Source organism: Lithobates pipiens, unplaced genomic scaffold, assembly GCF_037356315.1.
Source record: "Lithobates pipiens isolate NorthernLeopardFrog02 unplaced genomic scaffold, aLitPip1_a1.2 Scaffold_18, whole genome shotgun sequence".
Lineage (NCBI taxonomy): Eukaryota > Metazoa > Chordata > Amphibia > Anura > Ranidae > Lithobates > Lithobates pipiens.
The window spans coordinates 612389189-612404660 of NW_027507758.1; the positions used below are offsets into that span (position 1 = coordinate 612389189).

A 15472-nucleotide genomic window follows, 5' to 3' on the forward strand; every position below is an offset into this window, starting at 1 on the left:
CTGGGGGTTAAATTTGCAGGCACGTTCGATCTCCTTAAAAAGAGATAGCTGGTAAGCCTCACTGGATCTAGTGGTGGAGGATTCTTTCCTTGGTGCACTTGCTTGATATTCTGAGGGTGCTGTGTGCGGTGTCACCTAAGTGGACTGAAGCTTTATTTCCCTATCCTCCTGCCTCTATATTTAACCATCGGCTTTCCATTCAATTTTGGACTATTTTCATTTGTTTTCTATCATTGTTTTTTATTTTCATTTGAGTTTTAATATCAATAATTTTTGTACACATGGTGGGAAATATGTTTTTTCGTGGTGGTAATGATTTATTTTATATGATTTTCAGCGCAGCTTTTTTTCTTAAATTGGTTTTCATTGTGTGTATCTCACATTAAGTTGCAGCAGGAGTTTTTCAATATTTTATTTTGTTCATGGATATCCATATAATTCTTTATAGGCAGCACTGTTTTTTTAACTTTTCATAGGCCATCTTTATGTAAAGAAAAAAAAATTTTTTTTTTCAGATCCTCAGAGAGTTCTTTGTCAGGGGGTGCCGTGCTGAACGTCCAGGGACCAAAATGAGAGATTCAGAGCGATAACACCAAATTGAACATACCTGCTCCCTAATACACACCTGAGACCTTGTAATACTAATGAGTCACATGACACCGGGGAGGGAAAATGGCTAATTGGGCCCAATTTGGACATTTTCACTTAGGGGTGTACTCACTTTTGTTGCCAGCAGTTTAGACATTAATGGTTGTGAGTTGAGTTATTTTGAGGGGACAGCAAATTATACAAGCTGTACACTCAATACTTTACATTGTAGCAAAGTGTCATTTCTTCAGTGTTGTCACGTGAAAAGATAGAATAAAATATTTACAAAAAATGTGAGGGGTGTACTCACTTTTGTGAGATACTGTAGCTGCTCCATCACTTCACAAATGAGAACAAAAAAGAGTATCTCCCATGGGATTCTGTTGCAACAATAAAAGTACAAACCAAATGGGTTTCTTTATAAAACATAAAAATAAAATGGATTTTATTTTATTGGACAACAACATAGAAGTTTAAAATTTTTGAATCCAGGTCTATACAGTCCAATTTCTAGTCTAATATGCAATTAAAGTGGTGTTGCCACCAAAAAATTAAAAGCTGCTTAAAATTCGTAAAAAAAATAAAAATAAAAAAATAATTGGCAAAAATTTTTTTTTTACTCACCTCTAAATACCTGTTGCTAGGGGGTCCCTCGTAGTCTGCCTTCTTCATTGCCCGGGCTGGTGACATCACTTCCCCTCACGCCACACATTCACCTGGGACCTGTCACGTATCCCAGGTGACTGTACGGCGGGTGCCCACAGTACGCATGACAGCGCCGTGAGCAGAGCGGGGAATGAGGGGGGGGGCTTCGTTCCCCCGCATCGCTGGACCCTGGGACAGGTAAGTGTCCGATTATTAAAAGCCAGCAGCTGCAGTATTTGTAGCTGCTGACTTTTAATTTTTTTTTTTTTAGGGATTACCCCACTTTAAGTCTTAAGCCGCGTAACACACGGGCGGACTGTCTGTCCAACTTAGTCCGCCGAAACACATTTCAGCGGACAGTCCGCTCGTGTGTGGGCTTCAGCTGACTTTTTCAGCGTGCAGTCTGGCGGACTAAGTATTTCGGAATTTCCGTAATATTGTTCGTCCAACTTTGGTTTCAGCGGACAGTCCGCTCGTGAGTAGGCTAGTTGGACGGACTAAGTATGGCGCATGCTCAGAAAGGATTTACACGGCGGAAGGTTGCATTGCTGTGTATTGGACGTCCTATTTCTAGTCCCGTCGTACGTGCTGTACACGTCATAGCGCAAGCTTTCAACGGACTGTCTGTTCATCGTGTGTGGTCAAGTCCGTTCATTCAAAAGTAGGACGGACTGTCCGTCGGATTGTCTGACGGACTTAGTTGGCCAGACAGTCCTCCCGTGTGTACGCGGCTTTATGCACAGAAAGACAACTCGTTTTGACTAATTATAGTCTTCTTCAGGGCACAGTAAGGTGGAAAAAACAATGAAGGCAACAAGTATATAGATTTCACAGAAATAAAAATGAAAGAAAACGTTCTTACACTATGAGTGCCTATAGACATTACTTACATAGTAGACGGGATAGAACAAAAAAAATCCGTAGTGCGTTTCAGAGGTCACAGTATGGAGGTCGATTTAAAGGCTCACGGAGGATCATAGTAAACAGTCCAATTCCTAGTCTAATATGCAAAAGAGTCTTGTGCCACGTACACACGATTGGAAATTAGGCCAACAAAAGACCGATGAGAGCTTTTGGTCGGAAAATGTGACCTTGTGTATGCTCCATCTGACTTTTTCTGGCCAAATTTCCGTCAGCAAAAGATTGAGAGCAGGTTCTCAATTTTTTGGTTGGAAAAAGTTCTGATCGGAAATTCCGATTGTAGCAATTTGGACGTGAAAAATTCCTACGCATGCTCGGAAACAATTCGATGCATGCTCGGAAGCATTGAACATAATTTTTTCGGTTCGTCGTAGTGTTGTACGTCACCGTGTTCTTGACAGTCGAAAGTTCAGCGAACTTTTGTGTGACTGTGTGTATGCAAGCCAAGCTTGAGGGGAATTTCGTTGGAAAAAAACATCCAAGATTTTTCTGACAGAAAATCCGCTCGTGTGTACGCGGCATAATACACAGAAAGACAAAAATATATATATATATATATATTGGATCTATTTTATAGCCACCAAAATTAGCAACGTGTTTTGACTAAAGGTGAAGTTGTCCTTTAATGTGGCACTACAACATTGCTGATGCAAGGTAAAGTGACAATGTCTTTAGAAAAATTAGCCAACACCCTTCTCCCCTTGTATTCCTTGCACCTGCATCCCCCTTGCAGCTCCTTCTCCACTGCTGATGAGATTAACTGGCACTTTCAGGTATGGAAGAGGGAGGCATGTGGGACCTGCTCCCCTCTAAGCCCTTGTACACACGGTCGGAGAATCTGTTGGAATGAGTCTTATCGGACCGTGTCATCAGATAATCCGACTGTGTGTGGTATGCATCAGACTGATTCCGTCCGAATCTCCGTCCGACCCAATTTTCCAACATGTTGGAAATATTTCCCGACCAACTGGGCCGGACGGACCTAATCCGATCATGTGTAGATCATTTTCATCGGACCAAGTGCCACGCATGCTCAGATCAAATTCCTACATCAAAGCTATTGGCTACTAGCCCGAATGTAGTCCCATCGTAACTAAATTACGCCATCACATTCTGAAAGATAGGATTTTTCGCCAACTTGGCCCGACCGTGTGTATGCAACAGTTTCGGACACAATCCGTCGGACTAAATCCGACGGGCAAAATCCGACGGATTTGGTTGGCAAAATCTCCGACCGTGTGTATGTGGGCTAACAGTCATTACTAATTGCTAGGCCCATACACTATGACGTGATAGGGGTCAGGCACAGCCTTTGCAGAGACATGGTCCCTTGTTTCAGAAAGGTGACAATATGTTTTTAGGTATATTACTGCAACAATCAAATTAACATGTATCTGTTTTTAAAATTGTAGATTTTTATATGGATACATAGTACAAGGAATCCAATATCTTTATATTATAGGTCAGTTATGGTGCAACCACTTCTGTTCTCAATGACAGAAATATGTACCCCACATTTTTACGGACAGTTCAAAGTAACCGGACCATTTATTTCATATTATCTAATCTTCTCCAATTCTTTGGCTGGACATGGGTTGGAATTCTATCTTCTGATGATGACAGCGGTAATGAGGAAACCCAACTTCTGACTCAAAATCTAACCATGAAGGGCATTTGTGTTGCCTACATGATCAAGATAAAGCCAGGTGTTATGAGCATTACAGAAAATACTTTTAAAAATAGCATTGAGACCATTAGAATGTCATCTGCTCAGGTTATAATTCTTTGTGGGACCTTTTCTTCATTTATGGCTGATCTTTTAAAAGAAGTGCGCCACATGCTCTATGATAAGACATTCATTTTTGGACCAAAAATTGCTTCCAATGCATTTCTTATGGAACATTTCAGAGAAATGCTTACAGGTAGTTTGGCTGTAGAGTTTTATAATCTGCCTGTTCCTGACATGAAGAGTTTTTATGACAGTTTTCAGGTTGTGAACCATCCTCAGGACATGCTACTGGAACACATATGGCTGCTATATCTACACTGTTCAGGAACCAATGAGTCAAGTAATAGATTTTATAGTAAGGTATATAAAGTGTCTCTTTTCAACTGCTCTGGGACTAAACGTGTCACTGAATTCATTAGTTTTCAAAACCCGGGTTTGACTGATCGGGTTTATAAAGCAGTTTATTCATTGGTTCATGCTCTACACAACATGTATCTGTCTATTGGAAGTCAGGCTCCAGAGAAGATAGCTCAGGTACTGTACATAACAATCTACATCAGTTAAGCAATGACTTTATTATGAAGGTGGTTTGCTGTCTATAAGTACTTACTGTATTTCTGGTATACATTTATCTAATAGTAAAAAAATAAAAATAAATAAAAAAATGTTTCAGGTAATACTTATAAGAGGATGGAGCAAAACCACAAATCTCCACCCTTAATAAAAGTGTTTCGCTGGTGCAGGGAATGACTTCATCCTCATGCCGATAAGACCCTAAGGAATTGTGAACACTCCAAATTTTGAATGAAGATGTTGAAGCAGAATGCTAGGAATGTCTTCTCAGTGGGACTTGGTGTTCCTTACATATATACACAATTTTTGTTTAAATGTTCATGGTTATGGTCGTTATCCTGTTGGAAGATAAACCTTCACCCCAGTCTGAGGTGCAGAGCAGGTTTTCATCAAGGATGTCTCTGTACAATGCTGCATTCATCTTTCCATAAATCCTGACTAGTCTCCCAGTTTCTGCCACTGAAAAACATCCCCACAGCATGATGCAGCCACCACCATGCTTCACTGTAGGGATGGTATTGGCCAGGTGATGAGCGGTGCCTGGTTTCCTCCAGACATGATGCCAAAGAGTTTTCTTTGTTTCATCAGACCAAATAATTTTGTTTCTCATGGTTTGAGAGTCCTTCAGGTGCCTTTTGGCAAACTCCAATCAGGCTGTCATGTGCCTTTTCCTGAGGAGTGGCTTCCGTCTGGCCACTATACCATACAGGCCTGATTGGTGGAGTGCTGCAGAGATGATTGTTCTTCAGGAAGGCTCTCCTCTCTCCACAGAGAAATGCTGGAGCTCTGTCAGGGTTCTTGGTCACCTCCCTGAATAAGACCCTTCTCCCCCGATTGCTCAGTTTGGCCGAGCAGCCCGCTCTAGGAAGAGTCCTGGTGTTTCCAAACCTCTTCTATTTATGGATGACGGAGGCCACTGTGCTAATAGGGACTGCAGAAATCTTTCTGTACCGTTCCCCAGATTTGTGCCTATCCCCAGATCTGTGCCTCAATACAAACCTGTCTCAGAAGTCTACATACCATTCCTTGGACTTCATGGCTTGGTTTGTGTTCTGACATGCACTGTTAACTGTGGGACCTTATATAGACAGGTGTGTGCCTTTCCCAATCATGTTATCATGTCCAATTGACTGCATTTAACACAGGTGGACTCCAATCAATTGTATAAACATCTCAAGGATGATCTGTGGAAACAGGATGCACCTGAGCTCAATTTTGAGCATCATGACAGAGGCTGTGAAAACTTACTGTATGTACATGGGATTTTTTTTTTAATACATTTGTATAGATTTCTAACAAACTACTTTCACATTGTCATTATGGGGAATTATTTGTAGAATTTTGAGACAAATAATGAATTTGATAAATTTTGGAATAAAGCTGTAACATAACAAAATGTGGAAGAAGTGAAGCGCTATGAATACTTTCTGGGTACACTGTACTTTTTAGGTACTTGCAGGAGTACTGGAAGTACTGTCAGGGATTCTGCAAGTCTTGTAACATGCCCCACCTCACTTACTGACAGCCTCCAGATGTCTCCCAGGGTCAGATTTCTTGGAATGTACATAATGGAAATCTCTATATAAGTAAGATGCATGCATTCTGTCTCCTGGATATTGTCTTGCCCATCAGAACATTCAATCCTGGGTGCAGGTTTTGCTAGACACCTGCAACCTTGCTCACTACACAGGTGTGCGGGGTCATTATATAGTCAGGTCTGAGAATTTCTCAAAGCTCTCATTTTGGAGGCAGCTTTCAGTTTGGAGACGGAAGGTCTCACCCAGGGTCAGGGGGCCCCCAGCCAGAAGAAACGAGACAGATGTCTCATCAAGGGGTCAGAGGGCCCAGCCAGAAGCCACGGGAAAGAGGTCTCATCAAGGAGTCAGTGGACCCAGCCACAAGCTAGCAGGTCTCGGTTCCAGGATTTAAGTTAGCAGCTATCAGGGGTGTCAAGAGAACCCCAATCCCTAGGCCAGAGGTGGGCCATGCAGCAGGGAGCTGCAACTGAAGGCTAGAGAGCTGAATGTGAGAGAGCTGAATGACACAGTCAAAGGAGGGGGCAAGTCATCCAGATATGTTCACATTCCCTCCAGCAGGTAGGTAATGTAGAGGGGTAGATCATTGCTAGTTTGGTTGGTGTCAGGTACCAGTTATTTAGAATTTAATGTACGGTTTCCTAGTGCAGTATGCATTTGGAGACTTTTAATGGTTTTTGAAGTGCTTGACGTCATTGTTGTGGTGTGTAATTGCGCTTTATAAGGCTTTCCCAGTGTAGCATAGAGTTTTAGATTTTACTGCAGGGTCAGCGATGCACTTGTAGATATAGAATATGCCTCTCTAGTGGGGTTCTCCATGTCATAGAACTTCATAAGGTGCCAAAAAAGGTGTTCTCTCACCACGATGTGCAGGAGAGGGCAGAGCGAATTCTGAGATATTTGATGAAAGACGTCTTTTGAAGGGATATGATGGCTCTTTTGCAGATGTTGGAATGAAAGAAGTGTGGAATTCTGATAGAGATCTCCAATTGTTTTGAGGCCAGTTGACAGCCAGTTTGATATAGGAATATCAGGCATGATTGCCTGCATTGTGTTGAGTTGTATAAAGTTCAGAAGTCAGAATGTTATGCCTCCATATTTTTGGTAAGCTGCTGGCCATGTTCTGATGGTAGCATTGAGAGTGCTGAGATAAAATGATGGCCCATGTTGTTGCAAAAGTAGAGCACTGGGGAGCCTCTTGGGGCAGGTAATTAATGCAGTTGCTTCTATTTGGAGCCAGGTATGTTGTAGATCAGGCTTCCACTAGAGTTTAACTTGGTCAAGAATGGTTGCCTTAAAGTACGCTGAAATGTTTGGTGCACCCATTCCCCCGATAGATGTTGGTGAGCACAGGATAGAGCGTTTGACTCTTGGGTGTTTCCCATTCCAGATAAAGGAGGTCAATATGGCTTGTAATTTGTTGAAGTGGGATTGCAGGAAGTTGATAGGTAACTTTCGAAATACATATAGTACATGTGGTAATAGGTACATTTTGGTTAGTGCAATGCGCTCAATCCATGAGGCTTGAATATTTTGCAAGTTCTGAGCTGTTTTTTGAAGTTTAGAGATAAAATGTGTGAAGTTCAGTAACAGTAGATGAGAGGTAGGAGTAATCTGGTGTTTGCCTAAATAGGAAAGTGTAGAGTCAGGAGCCCATGAAAAAGAGGTGTGATGAGCAATGCTATGTTTCGTATTTATATCAATATTTGCTCCTATCATAGAGGACTTGGAATAGTTGATTTTGTAAATTGAGGCCTTGCTAAAAAGGTCTAGAGTATGGTGGAGGTAAGGGAGTGATTGTGTCGGGTTGGTTATGGAGAGGATCACATCATCGACATATAGGCTGATTTTGTGATGGAGGTCATAAACTTTGATGACAGATAAAAGAGGGTTTGTGCAGATGGAGTGGGCCAGTGGTTCCATGATGAAGGTGAAGATTAGAGGAGACAGGGGGCAGCCCTGACAAGTTCCATTGGTTTTATGGAATGGGTCAGACAGAATTCCCGATGTTACAACTTTAGCATTAGGAGAGGAATAAAGTGCCATGATTGCTTGCATGATCGGACCTGAGAAGACAAATTTTATCAGAACTGCTTTCAAAAAGTTCCAGTCGACTCTGACAAACGCCTTCTCTGCATCCAAACAGATGAACAGAGAAGCTGTTCGATGGTATTCTACCCATTGTAGCAGGTTGATGTAGCGACAGGTGCCGTCAGACGCTTGCCTACCAGCCACAAATCCCACCTGGTCGGGGGGGGGGGGATGATCAGGTATGGAATGATAGACGAAAGTCGCGTTGCTAGAAGTTTGGCATACAGTTTTGTGTCCATTAATAATAGTGAGGTAGGCCTGCAGCTGGTGCTTTACCAGGTTTTGGAATTGTGGTTATGTGGGCTTCAAGAACTTCTGGGGGTATGGCGCCCGTGGAGACAATATGATTGATAGATAGGCAGAGGTGAGGGGAAAGTAGTTTGCAAAATTGTTTGTAATATTTGTTGCTAAATCCATCAGGACCAGGGGCTTTATGTAATGAGAGGGAAACGATGGCTTGTTCAATTTCAGATAGTTGAAAGGGACCAGAGATGCTTTGCATTTGTTCTGGGGATAATGATGGTAGATATAGATGTTCCAGGAACCAAGTTATATCTTCTGAAGTGGGGGAAAGTCCCCCTGAGGAGGCGAGGTTGTACAATTTGGTGTAGAACAGACTAAACCTGTTGGCAATGTCTTTAGGGTTGGAGACACGGGCACCAGTGGCGGAGGTGAAGTATGGGATTTTGGTGTGGATCAGGTTGCGTTTAAGTTGTTTTGCAAGGCTAGCACCAGGTTTGTTGTGGTGTGCATAGAAGTGCAACCTAAGCTTTTCAGGGATAAGTCGAAGTCTACATATAAGTGGTCGCTAAGCTTTCATCTCGCATTGCATAATTCAGTTTCTAGGAGTGTAGGGGGTTAGGTCTTGTATGCGATTTCAAGGAATCGTATTTGTACTAATAATTTATAGGTGGTAGCATTGCAGGTTTTTTTTGTGAGCCCTGAGTTTAATGAAAAGGCCTCTGATACATGCCTTATGCGCATTCCAACAGACTGTGGGGTCCGACACAGAGCCAGCAGTAGTTAAAGTGTAGTTTTCGATCTCAGTTGTGACATGTTTCTGGAGATAGAGGTAGAGAGATGATAAGTGTTGAGCCTCCACATGTTTCCCTTTTGTGTGGGGTGAGGAGGGAATAGTTTGAGTAGTATTGGGGTGGGGTCGGACCACGTAATAGTGTCTATTTTGGCATTATGGATATTTTGGAGGGTGTGTTTGTCTACCAGCGACATGTCTATTCTGGAATATAACTTTTGCGTGTGCGAATAGAAGGTGTAAGGAGGCATCTCTAGGGGTCACATAGGTCTTCAGATCAGAGTAAAGAGTAGAGAGCCATGGAATGTTTCTGAGATGGGTTTAAGGAGTCTAAATATGGGTCTACTATTTGATTAAAGTTGCCACATATATTAGGGTGTTTTTTCGAAAGGGTTCCAGTTTCCCAAAGTACAAAGAGAACCGAGCAACAGCAAAAAAAGAGCACTAAGTATAGGTAGGTCAATACTCATCTGGGATAAGTCTGTTGCTGAGAGGAAAATAAATGACTGGTATGCTTTTTACAGTACAAGGGCAATTGAAAGTAGAGTTGGAATAGTGCCAGCAGTGCAGGTTAGCGAGGTGGAGCATGGTTGGTATTGTTGTGGCCAGGACCGTGGAATTGCTGACAGCGTGGCTCAGGATCTGGTGGAGGTTAGGAGATAAGGCCTTAGTTTAATAGCCTTTTTATGCCTTCCTTGGGTGTGTAGATATGTATTGTTTGCTGTTGAAACAAACAACATTTGTATGCAATGTTACGATCTCTGAGAATTGTGGTGACTTGGGCAAATTCTCTCCGCTTCTGGGCGGCGGCAGACAATACAGTGGTGTGAAAAAGTGTTTGCCCCCTTCCTCATTTCCTGTTCCTTTGCATGTTTGTCACACTTAAGTGTTTCGGAACATCAAACCAATTTAAACAATAGTCAAGGACAACACAAGTAAACACAAAATGCAATTTGTAAATGAAGGTGTTTATTATTAAAGGTGAAAAAAAATCCAAACCATCATGGCCCTGTGTGAAAAAGTGATTGCCCCCTAAACCTAATAACTGGTTGGGCCACCCTTAGCAGCAACAACTGCAACCAAGCGTTTGCGATAACGTGCAATGAGGCTTTTACAGCGTCCTGCAGGAATTTTGGCCCACTCATCTTTGCAGAATTGTCCTAATTCAGTTACATTAGAGGGTTTTCGAGCATGAATGGCCTTTTTAAGGTCATACCACAACATCTCAATAGGATTCAGGTCAGGACTTTGGCTAGGCCACTCCAAAGTCTTCATTTTGTTTTTCTTCAGCCATTCGGTGGTGGACTTGCTGGTGTGTTTAGGATCATTGTCCTGCTGCAGAACCCAAGTTCGTTTCACCTTGAGTACACGAACAGATGGTCGGACATTCTCCTTCAGGATCTCTTGGTAGACAGCAGAATTCATAGTTCCTTTTATCACGGCAAGTCTTCCAGGTCCTGAAGCAGCAAAACAGCCCCAGACCATCACACTACCACCACCATATTTTACTGTTGGTATAATGTTCTTTTTATGAAATGCAGTGTTCCTTCTACGCCAGATATACTTGGACACACACCTTCCAAAGAGTTCCACTTTTGTCTCATCGGTCCACAGAATGTTGTCCCAAAAGTCTTGGGGATCATCAAGATGTGTTGTGGAGAAATTGAGACGAGCTTTGATGTTCTTTTTGCTCAGCAGTGGTTTTCTCCTTGGAACTCTGCCATGCAGGCCATTTTTGCCCAGTCTTTTCCTGATGGTGGAGGCATGAACGCTGACCTTAACTGAGGCAAGTGAGGCCTGCAGTTCCTTGGACGTTGTTGTGGGGTCTTTTGTGACCTCTTGGATGAGTCGTCGCTGCGCTCTTGGGGTAATTTTGGGCGGCCGGCCACTCCTGGGAAGGTTCACCACTGTTCCATGTCTTCGCCATTTGTGGATAATGGCTCTCACTGGGGTTCGCTGGATTCCCAAAGCTTTGGAAATGGCTTTATAACCCTTTCCAGACTGATAGATCTCAATTACTTTCTTTCTCAATTGTTCCTGAATTTCTTTGGGTCTCGGCATGATGTGTAGCTTTTAAGGATCTTCTGGTGGACCTTACTGTGCCAACAGGTCCTATTTAAGTGATGCCTTGATTGTGAACAGGTGTGGCAATAATCAGGCCTAGGTGTGGCTAGAGAAATTGAACTCAGGTGTGGACAACCACAGTTATAGTATGTTTTAACAAGGGGGGCAATCACTTTTTCACACAGGGCCATGATGGTCTGGATTTTTTTTCACCTTTAATAATAAACACCTTCATTTACAAATTGCATTTTGTGTTTACTTGTGTTGTCCTTGACTATTGTTTAAATTGGTTTGATGTTCCGAAACACTTAAGTGTGACAAACATGCAAAGGAACAGGAAATGAGGAAGGGGGCAAACACTTTTTCACACCACTGTATATCTGTGGAGAGAAATAGAGAACTAGGGATCTGGTAATGTAGCGGTAGAGCATGCTGCAGCCATAATTTTACTTTTAAAAAATGTATATGCACTAAGACATCATGAGGGACTGATTCTGGTAGGTAGTTAGGTTTGACGATTCTGTGGGCATGATCAATGGCTATATCAGCTTGTAAAAGTTGAGGATTGAGCTTGAGAAATAATTGTTGTATATAGTGGATCAGATTTGCAGGTTTAACAGTTTCGGGGATACCTCTAAACTTAATATTGTTCCTTCTTGAGCGATCCTCGAGATCTGCCACTTTTGCTTGTAATAGACACATTTCATAGTTACATAGTTACATAGTTACATAGTTAGTCAGGTTGAAAAAAGACACAAGTCCATCCAGTTCAACCCTAAAAACAAATAAATAAAATAAAAAATAATCGTACAATCCAGATACCCAATTTTATGCCCACAATTGATCCAGAGGAAGGCGAAAAAAAAACCCAGCAGAGCATGCTCCAATTTGCTACAGCAGGGGAAAAAAATTCCTTCCTGATCCCCCAATAGGCGATCGGATTTTCCCTGGATCAACTTTACCTATGTTAGTACCTAGTTATATTATGTACCATCAGGAAAGTATCCAGGCCTTTCTTAAAGCAATCTACTGAACTGGCCAGAACCACCTCTGGCGGGAGTCTATTCCACATTTTCACAGCTCTAACTGTGAAGAAACCTTTCCGTACTTGAAGATGAAATCTCTTTTCCTCTAGACGTAAAGAGTGCCCCCGTGTCCTCTGGGTTGATCGTACAGAGAACAACTCAACACCAAGTTCACTATATGGACCCCTAATGTATTTGAACATGTTGATCATATCCCCCCTTAATCTCCTCTTCTCAAGAGTGAATAAATTTAGTTCCTCTAATCTCTCCTCATAGCTGAGTTCCTCCATGCCTCTTATCAGTTTGGTTGCCCTTCTCTGCACTTTCTCCAGTTCCCCAATATCCTTTTTGAGAACTGGTGCCCAAAACTGAACGGCATATTCCAGGTGAGTGTCAGTACTAGAATCCCTTTAGGACCCAGCACAACTCACCTGACACAGCCTGTGTCTGGGAAACAACAGTGATTGGCCTGCTCACGTTTAAATCACCTGTATCAGCATTCAGTCAGCGCTCGTGTTAGAGTTCACTCGTGTTTGATCCAGCTGATATTTGCTCTGTGACTTTCGTGTTTGACCCGGCTTGTTTGACCCTCCGTACTTGCTTCTGATTCTGTACCGTTTGGATTCTGATCTACCTGTGTATGACCCAGCTTGCCTAGACTACGCTTTGCCTGATTCTACTAGTACCCTCATCTGCAGCAGTGAACCACAAGGTCCAGCAATCATCTATCCTCATCTACAGCAGTGAACTACAAGGTCCAGCAATCATCTATCCTCACCTACAGCAGTGAACTACAAGGTCCAGCAATCATCTACCTTCGTCTGCAGCGGTGTACTACAAGTCTCAGCTGACCTGCTCTGCTTAGACCTGCTCATGGTATGTGCTTTGAACTCTTTGTATAATCAGCACACCTGAACTGTTACTTGTTATCTGCACCTAGCCTGACATTAACACGAGCCAATACATAAAGGGAAACCTATCATGAATCCTGAACAGGCTCAGTTGTTTGCACAAGAACTTTGCTGTTTATCACATCAAGTTCAGGAAATGGCCACAGAGCTCACCAAGGTGCAATCTCCTTCTACTACCACCATTACTAAAACTCCATCTGAACCTAAAATTCCTTTGCCCGACCGGTTTTCTGGTGACCGTAAAGCGTTTTGCAACTTTAAAAACAGCTGCAAATTATATTTCAAGTTGAGGCCATCCTCGTCTGGCCATGAAACTCAGAGGGTTCAAATCATTATCTCTCTGCTACAGGGTGACCCCCAGGCTTGGGCCTTTAACCTGGAACCTAACCATCCAGCCTTACTAACAGTAGATGCCTTCTTTGAAGCCCTTGGGTTGCTATATGATGATCCAGATCGTGCTGCTACTGCAGAATCGACCCTGCGTAACTTAAAACAAGGAACTACCACAGCTGAAATGTATTGCTCAGAGTTTCGCAGGTGGGCCCCGGAATCTGGCTGGAATGATGCAGCTCTCCGCAGCCAGTTTAGAATTGGCCTTTCAGATGCGATTAAAGACGCTCTGGTCAACTTCTCCTACCCAGCCTCACTGGAGGAGGCTATGTGTCTAGCTATTAGAATTGACCGCCGCCAGCGAGAGAGGAGGCGAGAACAAACAATGGCTGTGGCAAACTGTATACCTTCCTTACCACCTGATTATTCCATCTCCAGTGCCAAATCTGAGGAAGAACCTATGCAGTTAGGCTCCACCCGGTTATCTGCCCAGGAACACAAACGCAGGCGTAATATGGGACTCTGCTTATACTGTGGCCTCAAGGGTCATATGCTCCGTTCGTGCCCTACACGTCCGGGAAACGCCAGGACCTAGGTGATTGCGGGGAGGTCACCTTAGGTCTACTCTCATCTCCCCAGGGGGATCATCGCATACTTTTACCCGCTGTCATTCACTTTGGGACAGGGGCTCATGAACTGCTGGCCTTGGTGGATTCTGGAGCAGCTGAGAATTTTATTGATAGAACTCTGATCACCTCTTTGTCCCTGGAAACTCATGCTCTAGATTGTCCAGTCCGCCTGATCTCTGTGGATAATCGGCCTCTCTCACAAGACCTGGTGCTCAAATCCACCAACCCTTTCCAGTTACAAGTAGGGGCTTTGCATTGGGAGAAGATTTCTTGTCTTGTCATTGACTCTCCATCCACTCCTTTGATCCTAGGCCTTCCTTGGCTTCAGAAGCACAATCCTGTAATTGACTGGCCAACAAGAGATATTCTGGCTTGGTCCAATCAGTGTAAAAAGAGCTGCATCCAACACCTTGTTCGACTTGATACCTGTCAAGTGGGAATAGAACAGATTCCACTTTGTTATAAGGACTTTCGGGATGTGTTTTCTAAAGGAATTGCTGACACTTTACCTCCTCATCGCAGTTATGATTGTCCCATTGACCTCTTGCCTGACACTACACCTCCTCGAGGGAGAGTCTTTCCACTGTCTGAACCAGAGAATCTTGCTTTGCAAGAATACATCCAGGAAAACCTAGCTAAGGGTTTCATCCGTCCCTCCACTTCTCCCGCAGGAGCAGGATGCTTCTTTGTCCCGAAGAAGGATGGAGGACTGCGACTTTGTGTTGATTACAGAGGTCTAAATAAAATAACCATTCCCAATCGGTATCCTCTCCCTCTCATCACAGAGTTGTTCTCTCAAATCCAGGGAGCCAAAATCTTCTCCAAACTGGATTTAAGGGGAGCCTATAATCTGGTGCGAATCCGTGCAGGCGATGAATGGAAGACGGCCTTTAACACCAAGGATGGTCATTACGAATGTCTTGTCATGCCTTTCGGCCTCAGGAATGCACCAGCCGTCTTTCAGAACTTCATGAATGACATTTTCCGTGACATGATGGGTCGCTTCATGCTTGTTTATTTAGACGATATTTTGATTTACTCTCCCAATCTTGAAACACATCAGAAGCATGTCTGCTCGGTATTAGCCCGACTAAAGACTCACTCCCTTTTTGTAAAGCCTGAAAAATGTATTTTCCATGTTAAACAAGTACCTTTCCTGAGCTACCTTTTATTGTAGAGGTAGATGCATCTGAAGTAGGAGTGGGGGCGCTTTTGTCACAAAAAGATCCTGTAAGCGCTGCCATCCACCCTTGTGCCTTCTTGTCCCGTAAATATTCCCCAGCAGAACGCAATTACGATATAGGCAACAGAGAACTTTTAGCCATAAAGCTAGCTTTAGAGGAGTGGAGACATTGGCTGGAGGGAGCTCGCTATCCATTCATAGTTCTGACTGACCAC

The 15472-nt window shown here is 43.2% G+C and overlaps 1 protein-coding gene across 1 annotated transcript in view; it reads left to right on the plus strand.

The window, feature by feature from the left end:
• The window catches only part of LOC143986829 (vomeronasal type-2 receptor 26-like), a 49816-nt gene that overhangs the window by 24037 nt on the left and 10307 nt on the right, over nucleotides 1–15472 (plus strand). Inside the window, exon 3 of the mRNA XM_077485237.1 lies at nucleotides 3617–4417. Within this exon, the coding sequence (XP_077341363.1) occupies nucleotides 3617–4417 (801 nt within the window). The remainder of the gene's footprint in view (nucleotides 1–3616; nucleotides 4418–15472) is intronic.